Source organism: Phoxinus phoxinus, assembly GCF_949152265.1.
Source record: "Phoxinus phoxinus genome assembly, chromosome: 18".
Taxonomy (NCBI): Eukaryota; Metazoa; Chordata; class Actinopteri; order Cypriniformes; family Leuciscidae; genus Phoxinus; species Phoxinus phoxinus.
In genome coordinates, this window is record NC_136893.1 from 17,175,502 (window position 1) to 17,195,206 (window position 19,705).

At 38.2% G+C, this 19,705-nt stretch overlaps 1 protein-coding gene across 1 annotated transcript; it reads left to right on the plus strand.

Annotated features, from left to right (window-relative positions):
- The first annotated feature begins 5 nt into the window (after nt 1-5).
- Nucleotides 6-18,857, plus strand: fam120c (family with sequence similarity 120 member C). The gene is made up of 16 exons (XM_079587643.1): nt 6-2,393; nt 5,493-5,739; nt 5,834-5,916; nt 6,040-6,168; nt 6,289-6,391; nt 6,915-6,988; nt 7,543-7,829; nt 7,927-8,173; nt 8,769-8,940; nt 9,721-9,970; nt 10,099-10,213; nt 11,642-11,851; nt 11,942-12,167; nt 12,256-12,388; nt 13,458-13,521; nt 13,630-18,857. The coding sequence occupies exons 1-16, from the start codon at nt 1,872-1,874 to the stop codon at nt 13,909-13,911; spliced, it is 3,144 nt and encodes a 1,047-aa protein (XP_079443769.1). The 5' UTR covers nt 6-1,871; the 3' UTR covers nt 13,912-18,857.
- The last annotated feature ends 848 nt before the right edge of the window (nt 18,858-19,705 follow it).

Sequence of the window (19,705 nt, forward strand, 5' to 3'; positions counted from 1 at the left end):
GAGAGAGCACGGTTTTCAAGCATAAAATGACCCTTTCTTTCTTTTTTCACAATGCACTTGTTGCATTTAGATCAGGGCAGACATTGAAACCCTGCACTATACATAATCTATTTTCTTCTGTTCAATGAGGCAACTAAAACCTGTGGCAATCCCTAAATCAGAGATTTTCAAAACTTTTATAGGACTACCGAATGATGCTACATAGCTATATTTTCATATAGCCTAGACCTAGGCCTACCTATAAAGACCCATACCATGTGAGAATTTTTTTTTAAGAATATTATAAATATATGTTGTTTCCCAAATTAAATAACTTATTTTTTTGTCACGTTAATCAACTGGAGCATAAAATTAATAAAATAAATAAAAAATAAATAAACTTAGCCTATTAAAATACTACCTGGAAAAGTTGTATGATGTATCATGTTAAATTGACAGAATGTTATTTTTTATGATTCTCATCATGTTACATACTATTAGAAAAAAAGATTTTAAGGTCAATTCAAATCTATTTTTATAGAGTTTTTTTCAAAGCCTTTTTTTTTTTTTTTTTACAGAGAATAGATGAGATGAACACAATATTTCAATATTCTTATTTTACAAATCAATATGCAATTTTGGTTTTGATAACTTGCTGTCAAGGACTGTCAAATGTATGAAATAAACACAGACCAGTCTAGGAGAATGAAAATGAAAACAGTAAATAAAGGAAACAAAGTTAAATGTGTTGAAATGACAGACCAGCCATTTGTTAAAAAATATTCCTTCTCATTTCTGCAGACTGCAGAGCCCCTAGTATAGGCTACTCTTGCAGTTAATTGGCTCTAAACTGTTTATTCCCACACAACGTGAGAACTTCTGAGATTTTAATCTAGCTTTTCCAACTGAACCAATTTTCTTCAACTTTTGAATGAACCGGTCCTTTTGGAAATGCATGCTTCGGGTCTGTCACTTTGCTGTATGGTAGTTGTAGTCTTTTAAGCAAACGTCCAGATACACCTACATACAGAAAAAAACTACATCCCCCAGGCACAAGGCACATCGCCCCTCCCACTTTCCTCAGCTCGCCTCCACTCCCACTTTCTGTTGGTCCGCGGGGAAGTCGCAAGATGGCCGACGTCGCATGAAAGTATGTTCCTCTCCTCAACATGAAGTCGTGAGTGAGACAGAGAGCGAGGGAGCTTACGTCGGGCTTTTGTTTTTGTTTTATTTTAGTTGTTTTACTTTATTTTCCCCTTAATTATTCATCTCATTCCGAATCGCGGCAGCCCCCGATTTGTCTCGACTAGTTGACGCGTCAATCACGCCGGGATCTGAGCTAACTGGCTAAGTGCGCGAGCTAGTTTGTTAGCCACAAACTGTAGCTCTTATAACTGTTAACCAGTACAGGACATACTGTATCCTATCCACTACCAGCTAGAGTTAGTTTTAATTACCTAACGGGCATGCTCGATGGCAACGGCGTAGTTGTTGTTTAGTTTGCAGCTAGATGTGTTACAAATAGGATTATATTTTGATGTTACCAACATTGTCGACATCACAACTGTAGCGTGCGCGCCGTTATCCTCCATCGTTACGTTGTAGACCGTGCAACATAATTGATCAAAATAGAGACTTTAGCGGGATTATAATATTGACACCGTAAGGAATGGACACAGATTGCACTTACACGACTAAATGTAATAAATAGCCACGCGTATCTGGAATTTTACAGGGGGTCGGTTGACAGTTGCATCTGTCGGATGATTTACCAGACATTTCAGGTCTTTAGTTATCCAACTATAACCGGCCAGATCTAGTTCTGAGCACATAACCAAGAAATCAACTTCTTAACAAGGTTCATCCATCTCACGCGCATATACAGACACAATATGGGAGTTCAAGGCTTTCAGGAGTATTTGGAGAAACGCTGCCCTGGGGCGGCAGTTCCAGTAGATCTTCTCAAGCTCGCCCGAACGGCAGGCCGTCAGCCCCCACACCATCATCACCATCACCACCACCACCATCCCCATCATCCAAGCTCGCTGCCTCCGCCTCCCCCGCCAGCTCGCATTCTGGTCGACGCAGACTCTGGCCTTCAGCGGCTCTACGGGGGCTACCAGACCGACTGGGTTTGTGGAGGCGAGTGGAATGCAATGCTCGGCTATCTGGCGGCTCTCTCCCAGGCCTGTTTGTACCAGGGCGGACTGGAGCTGGTGGTGGTTTTTAACGGCACGCTTGGAAAGGATCGCTGGCCAGAGTGGGCGCGGCGGGCACAGGGGCAGCGGCAGACGGCCCAGCTCATCGTTAACCATGTCGGAAGCAAGGCCACGCCCCCTCCGCGGGCCTGGTTCCTGCCCCCGGCCTGCCTGAGCCACTGTGTCCGCCTCGCCATGTTTCGATTCCGCGTGCGGGTGAGTGGCCTGATGCCCTCTTCGAGAGGAACTGTGGCTTGTTGTCTTTCTATGAATTGTCTTCCTCCTTTTCTTTTATATATGCAACGTGCTTTAAATGCTTTGCCAATTTCAGTTATTTGTGTTATTGTAAAAATAAAATAAATAAATCAAAATCAAGGTCAGAAATATTCATTAATATTATTTAAACTACTTTTAAAGGTGCACTCGTGCAAAGTTTACACATAATATAGTAGGGCTGTCACTAACTATTATTTTGGTAATCAAGTAATTATACGATTATTTTGGCGATTAATCGTGTAATCGGATGTTTTGTGGTAAAAATAGACTTAAGCAAACCATTTCCTTTAAAATGACTTAAAATACATGTGTAATAACAATGAGGCAATAATGTTTGGTATCATAAGCAAGTGATCATATGGTTTTATAAAACAACATTGTTAAAATACACAATACATTATACATAATTTAAACAACCAACTTGTGTACATTATGTAGCCTAATGTTTTAACAAATGCCTGCAGAGGCCTAGTGTTGTTACACTTGACAGCAGATTAAATCCTTGTTAATATTGGCCAAATGACATTTAATTAAAATGTTAAACTTTAATAGTTGGCTGTTATATTTTTATGATAGAAAAACACTACAGCCACTGTAATTTCTTGAACAAGAATATGTGGACATCAAAACGTGCAAACTCAGAGTGAGGGTTTTAACTTTTTATTTTGAAATCTCGATGAACAGTTTGCATATTTAGAAACATACTGATGTATTCTCCTGTATTGGTGTAGGTTATAAATGTTTTACCATACAAATCTGATGGAATGGCGCACATTGCGTTCCAGGTGAACGTTATAAGCAACCCAAACTCACGGAATATGTGGAGATGGAGTTTGAGATGCGCTCCACGCATGTAAATAATAACAGTTCATGTGGATCAGCATTTACTGTGAACGGAGCCTCTGAAACACACACAACCTACATGCATGTAAACAAAGCGCACATATTAAACCTGCTGGGCATATATTTATTTAAAGGGGTGGTTGATTATGATTTCACTTTTTTAACTTTACTTTGTGTGTAATGTTGCTGTTTGAGCATAAACAACATCTGCAAAGTTACAACGCACAAAGTTCAAAGCAAAGGAAGATAATTATTTTCTTAAAAAGAAATAGTTTTTTAAGGACAAGGCTACAACAAACGGCTAATAGTGACTACACGACATTCCTCTTGGGTTATTGACATCACCAACCCTAAAATTTACATAAACCCACCCCCTGAACACGATTTGTAGATTATCAAAACAGAATATGCTAATCAATGACTAGAAGAAAACTACACAGCAGCAACCAATTAATCAACTAACCATTCAGAAATGTTGTCTACATGTTGTCACTTCTTCTTGAGTCTCTCCATCATTGTCTGACTCCGGTTTGAACATAGAAGGCTAAAAGTTTTTGAAATTTTCAGTGCAAGTTGTTGAAGTTCCTCCCTCTATGCCGGGAACAGCAGCTCATTTGCATTTAAAGGGACAGAAACAAAAACTGTGTTTTTGCTCTCCCTCAAAAAGTGACAACTTTAACATGCTATATAAAAATATCTGTGGGGGTATTTTGAGCTAAAACTTCACATACACACTCTGGGAACATCAAAGACTTATTTTACATCTTGTGAAAAGGGCATTATACCACCCCTTTAATTGAATTGCAGCCTTTGTGAATTCACAATACCACTATGCTATAATATGAAAATGGTTTTAATTTATCTTGAAGCCTTAGAAAACGGTCTAATTATGTGGTAACGAACGGTTAATGAATTCTCGTCCGTGGAATTCTCAACTTCTGGTATTTTGTCAGTTAGCCTACTTGACAAAGTAAATTGCAATTTAGGACTTTTTTAAATTGAGTACTCAAATTTTGAGGAATCGGGACAGCTCTATAATGCAGTGAATAATTTTTAGAAAATGTTTCAAATGATCTTCTTCATGTGAGTCTCCAGTCAAAATCAGTAGCATAATACAAGCTGTTTTATTTCACGTGTTAATCGAGAGTTGATGACTGATGATCTGAAAATAAGTTGATTTAAAAGAACAACTTAACTTTTAGTTAACATAAAATATAGGCAATATAAAATGTATGCATTCTTATAGTTATTATTTTGCAGTAAATGTAAAACTTAGAAATAAACTTTAATAAAAAAGAACAATAATTCAGTTGTTACTGTAAAAAATTGTTATGGTTGTTATTTTCTTGATAGTGCAAGTAATGTTTATTTTTTAAAATCTGAAAAATGTCAAAATTAGGTATAGGCCTAACTGGAACATGGTTTTATATTTAAAACAGAAAACAGTGAGGACTTTGCCAGTTTGCCACCTCATTTCAGGACACCACTGCACGCGACTGGATCACAGGACAGTCGAATAATACTAGCTTTATTTTAATAACCCATGGACACTTTTGCTTGCAGAATAACTTCATCATGGCTGCTAACAGTTGGTTGCACATTTTCTAGCTAGTATGTGTTAGTGTTGTCACGATACTGGAATTTTTAACTTCGACACAGTACCCTGAAAAATATATATCCATATACAAAAATATATTAAATACAATTTTTGATATTCAATACAAATATCCTAGTATCTAATTAACTTTTGACCAGTCTCTAAATATTTTCTTATCAAATGAATCTATCTGAGATACTTCAGGCTTGATAGCTCTGAGTGGGATTATATAATAATAATATCTGCGCTGTAAAATTAAATAATCTTTTTATTTTATAAGCATATTAATTATTTTACTTTACAGTAGTAAAATGTCAATACTTATGACTTTAATTCTTGCAAGTTAAGGAATTAACCTTCAAGCTTTTATTTTTGTGACAGTGACAACGGATATATTGACGCTTCTCGTATCTCATTACAAGTCTGTGTGAAATGCTGCAATCATCTGTCCACAGAAGTGTTTGGAAATAATGTGAATATGAAAAAAACTGCATAACTGGTGCATATTAAACTTGCAGGCAGAAATGGAGTTTGCTGCATTTACTGTGAACCAATGGGAGCTTGTTACATGGTCTTCTTCCACCCTGCTTGTGGTGTAGGTGGTGCAGACCCTGGAGGACCACCATCAGGAGGTGCTATCCCTGTACAGAGACTATGGTTTTCAGGGTCTGATCGCACAGGACTCCGAGTTTGCGCTATGCAACGTTCCAGCCTATTTCAGCTCCCACGCTCTCAAGCTCTCCTGGAATGGCAAGAATCTGACCACTCACCAGTACCTGCTATCAGAAGCGGCTCGCCAGCTCGGCCTCAAGACCCAGCACCTGCCAATCTTTGCTGCTCTTCTTGGTGAGGAACACTGCAGTTGTGTTGTGTCCTGGCATGTAACTTTATTTTTTAATAACATTGTTTAGTTCTAAATGTGGGTCTTCATCAAAATCAGGTAACCACATTCTGCCAGATGAAGACTTGGCTGCCTTTCATTGGAGTCTTCTAGGCCCAGAACACCCTCTTGCCTCCCTCAAGGTGCTATTTCACATATTTAAAAAATATTTTGAATCTTCTGTAATTGATAATATAGACTTATGCATCCTTGAGCATCAGATTTATCACTATAACCCATTCTTTTAATTTCTTCCCTTTGTTCAGGTAAGGGCTCATCAGTTAGTGCTCCCTCCATGTGAGGTTGTTATCAAGGCTGTATCTGAGTATGTGGCATCCATCAAAGATCTTGGGAATTTAGATTCGGTGGCCAAGGATGTTTTCAAGCAGACACAGGTGAAGCATGGCTGTGTTAACATTTGCATTTTCATGTACTACTTTTGTACACTTTTACTGTACTGTTGTTGTCTTAAATGCTCATCCTAACATGGAGACTCCCCATTTTCTAACCTCTAGTCACGTACAGAAGACAAATTTGAGAGGTTTAAGAAGGCAGTGGAGTATTTTTCAGCGGCCAGTAAACCAAGACCTCTCTCCATGGGACCTTCTCCTTACCTCTGTAGGTAGAATGTGGTGTTTGAAGACCATTTACTGTACATGCACAACCTTTTAAAAGTTTGGGGTCAGTACCAGTCAACAAGGATGCATCAAATTGAACAAAAGTGGGAGTAATTTTAATACATGCTCTTTTGAACATTCTATTTATCAGAGATTCAAGATATAAATGAGCTTTTCACAAATATTAAGCAGCACACCTTTTTTCAACATTAAAGTTTCAAGTATAAGAAGAAGAAATGTGTATTGAGCAGCAAATCCGCAATTAAGAATAAAATGTAATGGCTGCCTAAAATGTATTCAAATAGAAAAGTTGTTTTAAGTTATAATAATATTCCACAATATTGCTTTTTTAATTGGTGAGCAAAAGAGACTTCTTTTAAAAAATATATTACAGACCTCAAACTTTTGAACTAGTATATTTTTAGTTTCCACTGTTTAGCTTTCAGCAGCCTTAAGATAAGCTCTGACATCATATTATACTCATACAATGTTATTTTGGTTTAATAACAAATAACTTTTCTCAGTTCCAGGCTTTGGGCCTAATCAATTTGGCGGACCTCCCGGCCACATGGGGGCGATGCAGCCTCTAAAAGCTCAGGTAATTATTTACTGTACTGTAACATAACATAAAAGGCATCTAATGTCGTGGTTTGCGCCATTGCTGTCAAAGAAACTAAAATCGACACGTTTGTAAACTTGTTTTCCGCCAAAATAAAAGCTCACAGGTTTATCTCTTGCATGTAAAGAAGTTAGGACAAAACTAATTATGAAAGTTTTATTTATTTTTCAGTGCATTCATTTTTACATTTTATACAATATATGGCTATTTCTGCCATAGGAATATTATTATTTTTATTAGTAATAGAAGTATTATTATTAGTAGTATTATGCAGTGTCATGTAGACACTATATCACAACTAAAAAGAGGTTTGAGTCCCGTTTAAAGTTCAGGTACAAGTCAATACACAGACTTTTTCTTATTTCAATTTAGGTTAGAGCTCTTAATTTTGAACTCTCAAAAGTGCGCCAGATTTATGCCCCTGAACAGATTCACAAAATCCTGTGGGAAACACTTAAGATGTTTAGTGCTTCAAATCACATTTATTTTCCAGAAACAGATTTCAGCCAGTCACTTTTTGCTGTTCTCCACAGTTTGGCCCACCCCAGGTGTCAGGTGTTAAGGTGCCTTATCCAGGTGGGCTCTACGGACCCAGCCCTGTAACTGGTCCAGCCCTTTTATGCCACAACCCAACTCAGCCTCTGCAGGACTGTAATGATTCACTAGTTGGGAAAATGGGCATTGCTGATTGGTCTGCTCCATATGATTCCTCTCAAGATGGCAACCGACAGCCCAATCATCACACTGCTGCTCCCACAGGCCCCTCCCCCTCATCCTCGTCGTCTTCAGATGGGGAGGAGCATAATGACACCAGCACTAAGTGAGTCCACCTTGTACGGAATCTGTTCATTGTGTTGTATCTGATTAACTAGCAATCTGGTATTCAGAGCAAGATAAATACTCATTTTCTGTCGTAGTCATTTGGCTGACAAGTCCACAAGATGGGAAGATCCCAGTGGACGGGGCGGCAGTGGCTCTGGGGACGGCCACCATGGTAACGGAAGTGGGCCGTCCATTCCATCATTGCTGTCCATGCCAACACGGACTCACATGGACATCACAACTCCACCCCTTCCACAGGTCAGTGCCGAGGTGCTGAGAGTGGCGGAGCACAGACACAGGAGAGGACTCATGTATCCACAGATCTACCACATCTTGACCAAGGTACCGCAGTCACACAGCATGTGCTCACAAATCAATGGCATTCTGGGAGAGTTTTGCTGAATATGCAACAGCACAGCCACAAAAAAAACACCCACTTTAGTTGTACAGTTTTCCTTCACTGAAACCGTCAGAGGGGTTACTGAATTAACAGTGACTCATTAATTTTAGTTTTTCCTTTACGTCAATTCTAACTTAAAAATAAAAACCTCCTTGTACACCTCAATTCAGTATCATTACTGATAAACATATAACAACATGTTTATATGTACTTCAAAAATTAATAATAACATTTATTTATATATATGTTATATTATTCCGTATACATTTTTTTCACTTTAGTTAGTTCCCTTTGTTCTGCACCTGCCACAAGGTGGGATGTGCACACAATTACTTTTATAAATATTATTCAGTATGTTAATTTTAAAAAGTTTAGTACTTTTATAATAGTAGACTATTTTTCTTTTTACATTTATGATGGAAAATGCCCTGAAATATACAAAAGCAGCTTATAATACCCATGAGAGCTCTAACACTCTTCTCTCTCTGTCCCTTACTCTCCATTTCTTCCCTCTCTTTCTTTTCTGTCGCCTCCCAGGGGGAAATGAAGATGCCAGTGTGTATAGAGGATGAGTGCAACCCTGACCTGCCTCCTGCTTCTCTACTTTTCCGTTCTGCCCGCCAGTATGGCTACGGGGTGCTGTTCAGCTTGGCTGAGACCCAGAGGAGGCTGGAGAGACTGGCCATGCGCAAGCGTAGTCCCATTGACGGTGAGAGGGAGGGTGGGCATAAACCTTGCATAGATGAGACTGTAGAATAGCATTCATGTTGTAAGTGTTGTCACAATACCAAAACATCAATAGCCGATACCAATACAAGAAATTATTATTACTTATTATTTTGTATTTAAATAGTAATAAGAACATTTCCAGATAAGAAAATTCGGCCAATATCTTAAAGCTGATAAATAATGGATTATTTCCTTCAGCTTCACCATGATGGTTTTAAATATCTTGATTAAAATCACTTTGTAAAGGAAAATACAGTTAAGTGCAAAATGTGCAGCGCATGTTTCATATAGGCTACATGAAATTATCATGAAAACACTACTGTAAAAGAATTTTGTGAAATCTTTGTACACCCATGTTTTAGCGGGTTGTTACCGTCATAAACGCATACAGAAGTTACACCTTCATGACTATAAGTTCACTTGTGCATTTGCAGCCTTTTGTTTTGTGCAATTGCAAGTTTTAATATTATGTTTATTTTGCGTATATATATATATATATATATATATATATATATATATATATATATATATATATATATATATATATATATATATGATTTATCTCTTATATGATGCATTTGGTTAACCCTCTAGCAAAGTGCTCCAGTTCGCATGTCTGACCAGAAAATTAGCTCTTGTTTAGTGTTGCTTTTAATAATGCAGATATTTTGGGCTACTATGCCTCCACTAACTGAGAGCAAGACATCGTCAGAAGATCAAAATCAATCTAAATGTGTCTTGTTTCTGTTTGACTCTACAGTGCCCCCGGTGATTGTAAAGGAGTGGTGTGCCAGTAAAGCTAAATCTGCCCTGACCCCAGAGCTCGTTCCAGCCCTGTGTTTCCGCGAGTGGACATGTCCAAACCTGAGGCGGTTGTGGCTGGGCAGAGCCTCAGAGGACCGTAGCCGTCGTACGCGAGCCTTTCTAGCCTGCATGCGCTCTGACTGCCCTGCCCTGCTCAACCCGACCTGTGTGCCATCTCACCTGCTGCTCATGTGCTGCGTGCTCAGGTATATTTGTGAGATGTTTCTCATTGGACATTCATATGGTTCTTACTCCACACTGAAAGACTGGATTAGTAGGTCAGCACTGAATCTGAGTAGCTCTGGGTGTTTTGAACAGTAATGTGTGTTTACAGGTATATGATGCAGTGGCCGGGGGGTCGCATTCTTCAGCGCCATGAGCTTGATGCCTTTTTGGCTCAAGCTGTGTCCAACCAGCTCTATGAGCCTGACCAACTTCAGGAACTCAAGGCAAGTCATGTCTCATTAACAGTAACCACCTATTATTAGGGCAAAAACTGCAGGATCTTTTAAAGCTTCTCTTTTGTTGACAACAGCCGGTTTACAAGTGCTTCTCGTTACAATTTTAGGAAGATGGTTGCATTCCCAAACGCATGTTATAAGCGATACAATTAAATAAGAAAATGTATTATTTTAATAGAAAAGCTCTGATTGGGGATTTAAAATCTTGACATTTGGCAAACGCAAGCATCAAGGCTCATAGTAGGGGCTTGTTAAAAACAGTCTGTAATATTTTGTTCGACAAAAAAAGAGATTTTGGTAAAGTTTTTATTTTTTTAACTACATTTTAGTCTCGTCTTTTTTCGTCAACGTTATTCCATGTTGCTATAGTCACAGTTATCGTTTAATGACGTTGTTGTCCCGTCATCTTGTCTTAGTCATGGAAAAAAAAGGCTGTCAATGAACATTTTTCATCATAGATTTCATTTCGTTAAAGAAATGAACACTAGTGTAGAGCAGCATTTACTGCAAAAGACATTGCCGTGTTTCAGACTGAAACACCCAGCCCATATATTTATTTAATTAAACTGCAGCCTCTGCAATTCGATCATCTTATTTGGCAAGTCAAATTGTGATTTCAGTTTTATTTTGTTTAATCGTGGAGCCCTACCAAAAATTTACTTTGCTTTATTACTTGGGCAAAGTATGTATTAATTTCAATTATTTTATTTATTCTATGAATGTGAAAATATGCTCAAAAATATATATTTTTATATTGGGATGTTCAATAATAAGACTTAAAAACCAGCATTATTGATATGATTGATTAAATTCTTATAAATAACATTTTCTTCAGAAAACAGTTCAAATGTATGTTTTGTTTAAAGTGTATCAAGTATCGGCCATTCTTGAGCTTGAATCATGTTTCTAATGAAATATTTACTTTTTGTTGAGTGAAGTTGTTAAAAGCAGATGGATAGAGCGCTGTGGTTTGAGACTAAAGCACATTTGCATGTGTTTTCATGTTCTTATATAACGGTAAAGACCCAGATTACAGTAAAAGCAGTGGGAGGAGGGCTTCAATTGAACACTGCACACAACATACCCCATGCGCTCTATCTTTGTATCTTCCATGCTTTATTAAATGTTTGTTCACAACAATTTTGACAGGTTTTTTCTTTTTTGCCTTGAGGCAACACTTGTAAATAAGGACTCAATAGCTCAGCTCAACTTCAATAGCTGTATGTCACATAAAGCAAAATGTTCAAGGCATAGCATTTTCTTTAAAATAGATGCTGTCTTTCAACTGTCAGGCTGTCAATAATCTGTTTTGAAAGAGCTCTGTGAAATCTGAAATGACACGCTTCTGTGACATTTACCAGGCTGATGCCAAGCATGCCGCCGGATCATATTTCTTCTCTTTGACACTGATACCAGGTGGAGAAGGTGGATAACCGTGGGGTGCAGCTGGCCTCTCTGTTCATGAGCGGAGTGGACACTGCTCTGTTTGTGAATGATGTATGTGGACAGCCCCTGCCATGGGACCACTGCTGCCCTTGGGGCTTTTTTGATGGGAAGTTGTTCCAGAGCAAGCTAGCTAAAGCCACCAGAGACAGAGCCTCCTTACTTGATATGTGTGAAGGCCAGGTAACAAACGTATATGTGCACATGCAACTGTTTATTATTTCACAATATTTCAGTTTAAAAAAAAAAATGTTTTTGACACTGTCCCTGCAGGAGGAACTGGTTTCAAGGGTGGAGAAGATGCGCCAGGCCATTCTGGAAGGCATCAACCTGTCCCGGCCGCCACCTCCACCTCCACCACTGCCACCCCCTGCATTCCTCCCCCCTTCCATGGTGCCCCCTTTTTACCCCATGCATCATCTTTATCCTCCTCGTCCATTGGGCTCCATGCCTCCTCCTCCTCACCATCACCACCAGCACCGGCCCAGGGCCTTCCCAGGTTAGACCTTCCTCTTATTTAGCAGATTTACTACATTTTCTTTACTGCCCTTTGGGTGTCACTTAATAATTGTCTGTAATTCTTTTAGGACTCCAGTCTATACCTCCACAGGGTGGCAAGCTGGAAATAGCTGGCATGGTTGTTGGTCAGTGGGCTGGGAACAAGCCAATCCGTGGCAGAGGGGGTTTCAATATGCAGGTCGTGTCAGTAGGAGGGAAAGGGTGAGTCCATTCTGTGTCATAAAATAGTGGCCATTTGGCTGATTATTTATGGCGGTATGACACAGCCTCACAATAAATAACTTGCTTTTGAGGACTTCTTTCTCCCTGTTGCTCTTGATCTATTATCTTTCGCTTGCTCCATCTACTGGTAAGGACTAAAAGCAGCAGTGGAGATCTCTTATCATGCAGTGAATATGCATGCTGACTGCATATGTGTTTCCTAGGGTTGTAGTTTCAACCGTAATGGATCACGGTTAGATAGCACTCGAACACCGAAATGATTCCTCTGACAGAAAGAAATGGATACTGCGTTAATTGTGTAAACAATTTTTAGCGGGTTAAACTGAAAAGAAAAATGAATCGCAAGATTAACATGTTAATTTTGATAGCTCTAATTTATAATTTAATTTATATTAAATAAATATGAATAAAAATGTGCAGTGTTAACATTTGTAATATAAGCACAAACATCATTTGTGACCCGTGCTGGCAAAATGAGTCGCAATGAGCAAATTTAAAAAAAATTGTTATTTTCACATTCTGTACTAAAACACTTTGAAAATTATGTATGATCTTTTTTTACTTTGGGCCCTATTTTAACGATCTAAGCGCATGGTCTAAATGCACTTGCTATTTAAACATGGCGCAGGACGTGAAAATGATAACTGAAAATTATGCAATGATGTGGTTTTTTGCTAGTTTTAGCCCGACGCAGTTATCATTTTAACGTCCTGCGCCTTATTTAAATGGCAAATGCATTTGCGTCCATCTGTTCGCCCATGGGTGTGCTGATCTGAAAACGAGGTGTGCAGGGATTCAGACACGCCCTAAGTGCAAGTGTATTTATTATAGTAGCACTTTAAATAGATCTTATGTTTTTTCTCATGTATATAAAAAAGCAGTCCATTAACCATATTTGATTGTTCAGTGCTTGATTTTACTTTAATATACAGTATTAGCAGGCATATTGGTTATTAGCATAAAAAATCTGCCAAAATATTGCTGCATTCCTAACACGCATGTATATAAAACATCTGTTCTTTTTCTGCTATTGTTTTTTATTTCCCAGAAGGGGTAAAGAATTGACAGTGAAAGCAAGGGGAGGGAAGAAAGTGACAACCAACAGAACACAGGTCAGTCCGACATAAATATTTTGCTCTATAAACGCACAGTATTCATATTGACATTGGTTAGCGATGAGATTGAGTTTGATTTGCTTCCTTTCCCAATGTTTCTCGTAGACTTTGTCCTCCTCACCTCCCTCCTCCAGCCCCCCAAAGCTCACTGAGGACGTTAAAGCGGTGGGACGGCCCATGGAGGGAACAGGGACTCCTTCACAGCAGCTGAACGGCAGCTCTTCAGGAAGCGCCACTGGTCAAGCCCTTGACCTGCCACCACTGGCCCAGCCAATCCAGTGTGCCTTAGCCAGCAGAGACAACCAGTCAGAAGATGGGGTGGAGGTAGAGGCCCCTTGTTGCCTTGATGACTGCCCATCAGATGGTGCACTACAGAAAGAGGAGTAATTACATCCCAAAATGTAATAAGAATGAGAGAGTGAGAGGGAATGATTTAAGGTCGACTGCCTTTTCCTTGCAAAATTGAATATTTAGGGCACAGTAGCCACTTTGTGTTGTCATGGTATAATTTATGATGCTGCACATGCTGGAAACGACAGATGGACAGTGTCAGGAATGCGGTCTATGTGTCACCTTAAGAGCCGGGTCTGGTTTAAAACTGAGCTCGTTTAAATCACAGCCCTCGATTGCACATCGCCCTGAATCTTCGGATTCTGGACCTCATCCTTTCCACTGGCCCATCATTGTTGTAGCATAGTGAAAAGCTCTCGAGTGTTTTTATTTTGACACGGTTTTCTTTTCAGACCTTAGTACATTAAATGATTGCCTAAAATGGCTACGAAAAGCCCCGTAATGCCCAAAGTATATTTTAAAATTGACCTACTCGAAACAGTTGCACGTGTCAAGTTGCACAGCAGCTCCTGCTGTCTTAAAGTTTCCACCACACAGCAAAGAATTACACTATTTGTTCTACACGTGGCTGTATCTGCAGTGTACCACATAGGTGAGGATTCAAAGTCAACACTGCCCTGAATACAGTAGACGAGTGGAAACCGTCGGAGAACGCGGGTTGTATTTGTATGTCACAGTGTGCATTCACACACACATGGTAGTCCCTTTGTTTTGTTGTGTATATTATCTTATCAAAAAGTGATTTGCATGTGGACAAGTTGCAATTGTCTTCAGCACGGGGGCCACGGGCGGCCCGAGAAGTCCAGGCTCAGAGAGACATGTTCGAGTAAGGATGAGCGAGAGGAAGGGAAAGAGTTGTACAGGTTACACTCAGCATCACATAGCTAGCCCAACTCTGTTGCTTTCTCTCACATGTAGACAATCTTCTTTTTAGGCCCACACCCCCCTGAAGATTCACAGAATAGTTCTAAATGAGATCTTTAAAGCACCTTACGGCCGGAAATATACATATGCAAATTCCTCCCCTCCTTTGATTGTATTCTAACGTAGAGCACTTAAAAAAAGCACTTATTATTTAGGATAGTACTATGCTTTATAGAGACCGTAATTTGGTTAATTGGTTAACTTCCTTTTAATGAGCAGCAGACCTGAAGTCATTCCTTTCAGCAGTTTAACTGTCCAAATCAAGTTTTACCTTGCGTGTTGTTTACCAGTATGACGTACAAATCAACACCAACCCATTTGAATGTGAGAACGGAGTGCGTTGTAATCTGCACTTTGTTTTAAAACCGAAAACACACTGGGTTGCCCTCGAACCAGGATAATCGAAATCGAGGCCTCTGCCAGAATTAGGGATGTGTTCGGATTGAACCGTGATACTGTTTGACATCCCAGCCGCTTGTATATAGACCCAAATGTACATGATCCTGTTCCGCTATGACGTGATTTACGGGAGTGATTTTATCAGTGGTCGAGAATGCACACAGTCCCTCGGAGAAACCTGAAGACCTGCCATTTGACATCTCTCAGCTTCACACCGTCGTTTTGGGTTTTAGCAGCTCTTTTCATTCTCTCGTTGTTCACGTCTCCCCTGTGCCTTGTGCATGTGTACCATGTGGATGCTTTTTTGTACATGTGCATTCTCCCACCATCGCTAAAATCATTGCAATTTTGTTACTCTGCAAAGTAATTATTGAACGAACCTTAGGATCATCTTTTATTGTGACAGTCATTTCAAAACAAAAACAAATCGGAGTCTGTTGTTCTCCAGACCGTTTCATGATCTCTCTGTCTCGTCTTGTTTTTGTGACAGTCCTATGAACTCATGCACTTCTGTGTTCAAGACAGTACTTCTATTGAGGCGAATGGGCTTTCAAGTCAAAACCGTACGAAACACCCTAAAGATTAAAGCCGCACTTGCCATTATATTGACCATTTTGCATCAGATGGTTAGGAAATTAATTTTACTTACATGTTAATGTTTTAAATCCATTTTAAAAAACAAAATACTTGTTTTGTACCAATAACTTGTTGGACGTAATGAATGAGAATTTAAATGTAATGATTAACTAATACACTTGAGAGAAGCTATTGCATTTAATTATCATAGTTTAAAATCTGTACAATTGACAATGTCAAGATTACATCACTGCTTTCTATTGAAGTTATAAGATGCACCTTATTTTGTTAAGAAGTTAATATTATATTTAGTGCCACTAAAAGTATATTGAAAGCTCTAAGTCAGATTATGAAAGACACCCATTATAGTTATGCGACTATGTATATTCTGCAAATTCTCAATATTGAGGAACCCAGACAGATCAGCCCATCAGAAATATTACAATTACCTGAAGCATGCATTATGAATGCAGTTTGCTATGGACAAAATGAGTAAAAAAAACAAAACAAAAAAATGACAGTGATATATCGGTGTCAGAATATGTGACAATACTGGACATACCGGACAGACTAAACCAAGAAGAATCTTGACCGTAGTGTTTGTGAACTAATGCGCTACACGGTCATGTGCGCTAGAGCATTTAAACCTCAACCTTAGGTTGTCACGTTTTATTACGAGTTAAGTACAGTAGTGCTAGGTTTCAAGAAAGGATCTCCAGCATGTTAGTGCATATGAACATGCAAACACACCCGTTAATGGAATTTTTGGTTTCCTCCGAATAACTGTAGATCCTTTAAAAAAAAAAAAAAATCAGTCCTTTTTCATCTGTGATTAACAGCCGTCTCAGTTAGTTGGGTTTTTTCTCAGTGTGTTTGTTATAGAGTATCAGTAACTCCTTCACATTTAGTTTTAAGTATAATCTAAGAAAGGAACAGCATAAACCGAAATATACAGACACACCAAATAAAGATATAATCTCTCTCTCTTTCACACACACACAATACCTTTATTATACCTGTAGTGAGACATCAGTTAGTATAAAGGAGAAGAAAAATAGTAAAAGTTTTTCATATTCAGATAATTAATGTATTGTCCAGAGTGTTGATTTCACTTATAATTATTTGGATACTTAAATTTGCAGTTTCAGATGCTTGTTTCCAAAGTTACCCTCTCCAAAGCTTCTCTTCTCTGTTCTAGATTGCTGCTTAAACTCTCAATCATACATTTATAGAGATTCACGTGAGTAAAATATAGAATCTAGTTGATAATATTTGATGCCCTGGAAATCAGTGACGCCACTCTGGCCGTTGCTGTTAGTATGGCACTGTTTCACTCCAGATGTTGGTCCTGATAAAACTGATTTTTCAGCTCTCAAATGCAGATCCCCATATGTTTTTTTTTTTTTTCACATTTGGGCCGTATACACTTTTTAAAAAATGTTCTCCCTCTTAATTTGTGTCTCTGTTGATTTTTATTCTTGCTTTTGTTTCCCCTGCAGTCTTCATACTAACAGTGAGAGATTTTAACTTTTTATAATTAGTCTAATAATCTGTCTGTAAGTAATCTTAGACGAGAGTTGGTAACATTTTCAACAGTGAACTGAGAAATTTAACCTACCCATATTTGGTTTCTTTCAGTTGTGAAATTGTGTTTTTCTTACTTTAAAAAAAAAAAAAAATTATTACAACAGCTACTCCTTTGACCGTTGCTACATTTAGTATTAAAATTTGCTTAGCGGAGATAACTAGATATTTTTCAAGTGTAATAATTGCAATTTTCCTCACCTCTACTTTTGTATAATATCGTTTCAAACCACTTCACCATCATGATGTAATTGTCACTTACGTAAATAACCCATTACTTTGTTTTAAGCATTGATTTTTCAGTCTCTTTCAAATTGTTATATGTAAAAGCTGAATCGTTTTGAGTAAATCTCATTTTGCTTCCTTGCACACAAAGCCGACTAATATACATCTGTGCAACATTCATTTTCAACCAAAGTAAATTTCTGGAAACTACTTTTCCATTATATAGTCAACAGTCTTGATTCTCTTTCTGGATCCTGTATATATGATTATACAGCTACGTGTTTTCAGTAATTGAGATATTAGAGTACGTAAAGGGTCCGTAATCCGATTCTAAATGAAGAAAAATGTGATGTTTACATCTTTTTGGTGAAAAGTGGCTAAATCTTGTATCGTCCAGTTTCATTGCTAAAATAAAGATTTCTTTTTTTCCTCTCAAGTGGAGCTTAGCGATTAACCCTAGAACACTTCAGCTCCCATGCACATGTGTTGTCCCTCTGAAAAATGTAGCTTCAATGTAGTCATGGATAGGTTAAGTGTGAACACATACTGTAACCATGCACACATGCGCGCACACACACACAGCTATTTTGGTAAAGAGTTTTGCCTGTGCATTCCTGTAGATTTGTGTCTGGACCTCAGATCTGACTCTTGCTTTATAACTGTTTCCCCTGTATCCTGGCTCTGTAGCCCTTCACTCCACAGGACCACTGGTGTGGTCAGGTTTCAATCCTAGTCTGATAACAGCAATGTGTTGTGTACAGTGGCCTGCTGACATCCTACATTTTCTAGAAGTATGTAGTAGCCTCTATATCTTGTCCCCCATTGCTTTATAGCATGTGCCCCCAAGATTCAACGTCAACTCAAGACATCCATTTGTAGGCAACACATTCTGTCGTCTGTTCTTGGAAAACTGATTCGCTCATCAACACAATCGCATTGATGCATGCATCAAGATCTCCAAAAGCTCCAAAAAACTTGTGAAGTGAAGGGTAAAGTTCATTATTATTATTGCTGTTATGGTTATGATCGTTATTAACAATTTCTTATTTTTAGTATAAAGAAAGCACCTGATTGTTTTGGAAAGAAACTTTTCTTTTTAATTTGTCTTGCTGTTGTGGTCTGATTTCACAATGGATTGGGGAGAAAGCCAAAAGGCTCAAAGAAAGAGAGAGGAAGAGAGAGAGAGAAAGAGTCAAGTCAAAGTTGGCAGTCATGTTTGTATGGTTGGGAAATGACTTACAGTGCTGAAATAAAATTTATTCTTTTAGTAAAAAGGAGTTTGGGTATTTTTTTTTTAAAGACTACTAGAATAACCTGCTGCTATACTGCCATGTTCCAAATGAAAAGTTAACATTCCTCGTACTAGATTAAAGTGGTTTACCATTGGTTAATTGGGTATCATGAACTGATGGTGAAAACTTGTACAGCATTTATTATGCTCTGCAGTTTTGGGAAATGAAGAATTAAAATTTTAAAGCACAACCCTTCAACATAATATTAAGAAATGTTTCTCTAGCGCCAAATCAGCAAATTAGAATGATTTCTGAAGGATCATGTGACACTGAAGACTGGAGTAATGATGCTAATGTTACTGTTTTTATCAAGCGCATTTGCATTATTGTAAAGTGTTACTTATATAATTTCTAAATGTATAACTAAAAAATATTCAAATGAATAAAATTATAATTTATCTCCAAGATTGTGCAATATGATGACACTACTGCGTCCGCATGAAATCAAAGAACTTTTGAAGGTTATTTTTTTCCAGTGCTATAATTTTGGAAGATATTAAATTAGTGCTATAGTGCATGGAGAACACAGTCCTTAGAAATTTAGCTATAAATCTTTTGGATTTGTAGAAATATTAGCCTATGTTCCTTTTCTAAACTTCTTGTAATGTCATCTTGTAACCTGGAGCACAAAAATGAACAGCATAACTCAGCTCATATTCGAATTTGTTATTTTATTTATTTAGCTTGAGAAAGTGCCATTTATTAACATTTAAACACTTTGATAGAATGGTTAAAATGTAGGCTACTTTTAACCTGACTAAATCACCATTGCAAAATGGAAAAGCAACCTTCCTCGTGAAATGGTCACAAATAGCGTTTCCTCTTTAGTT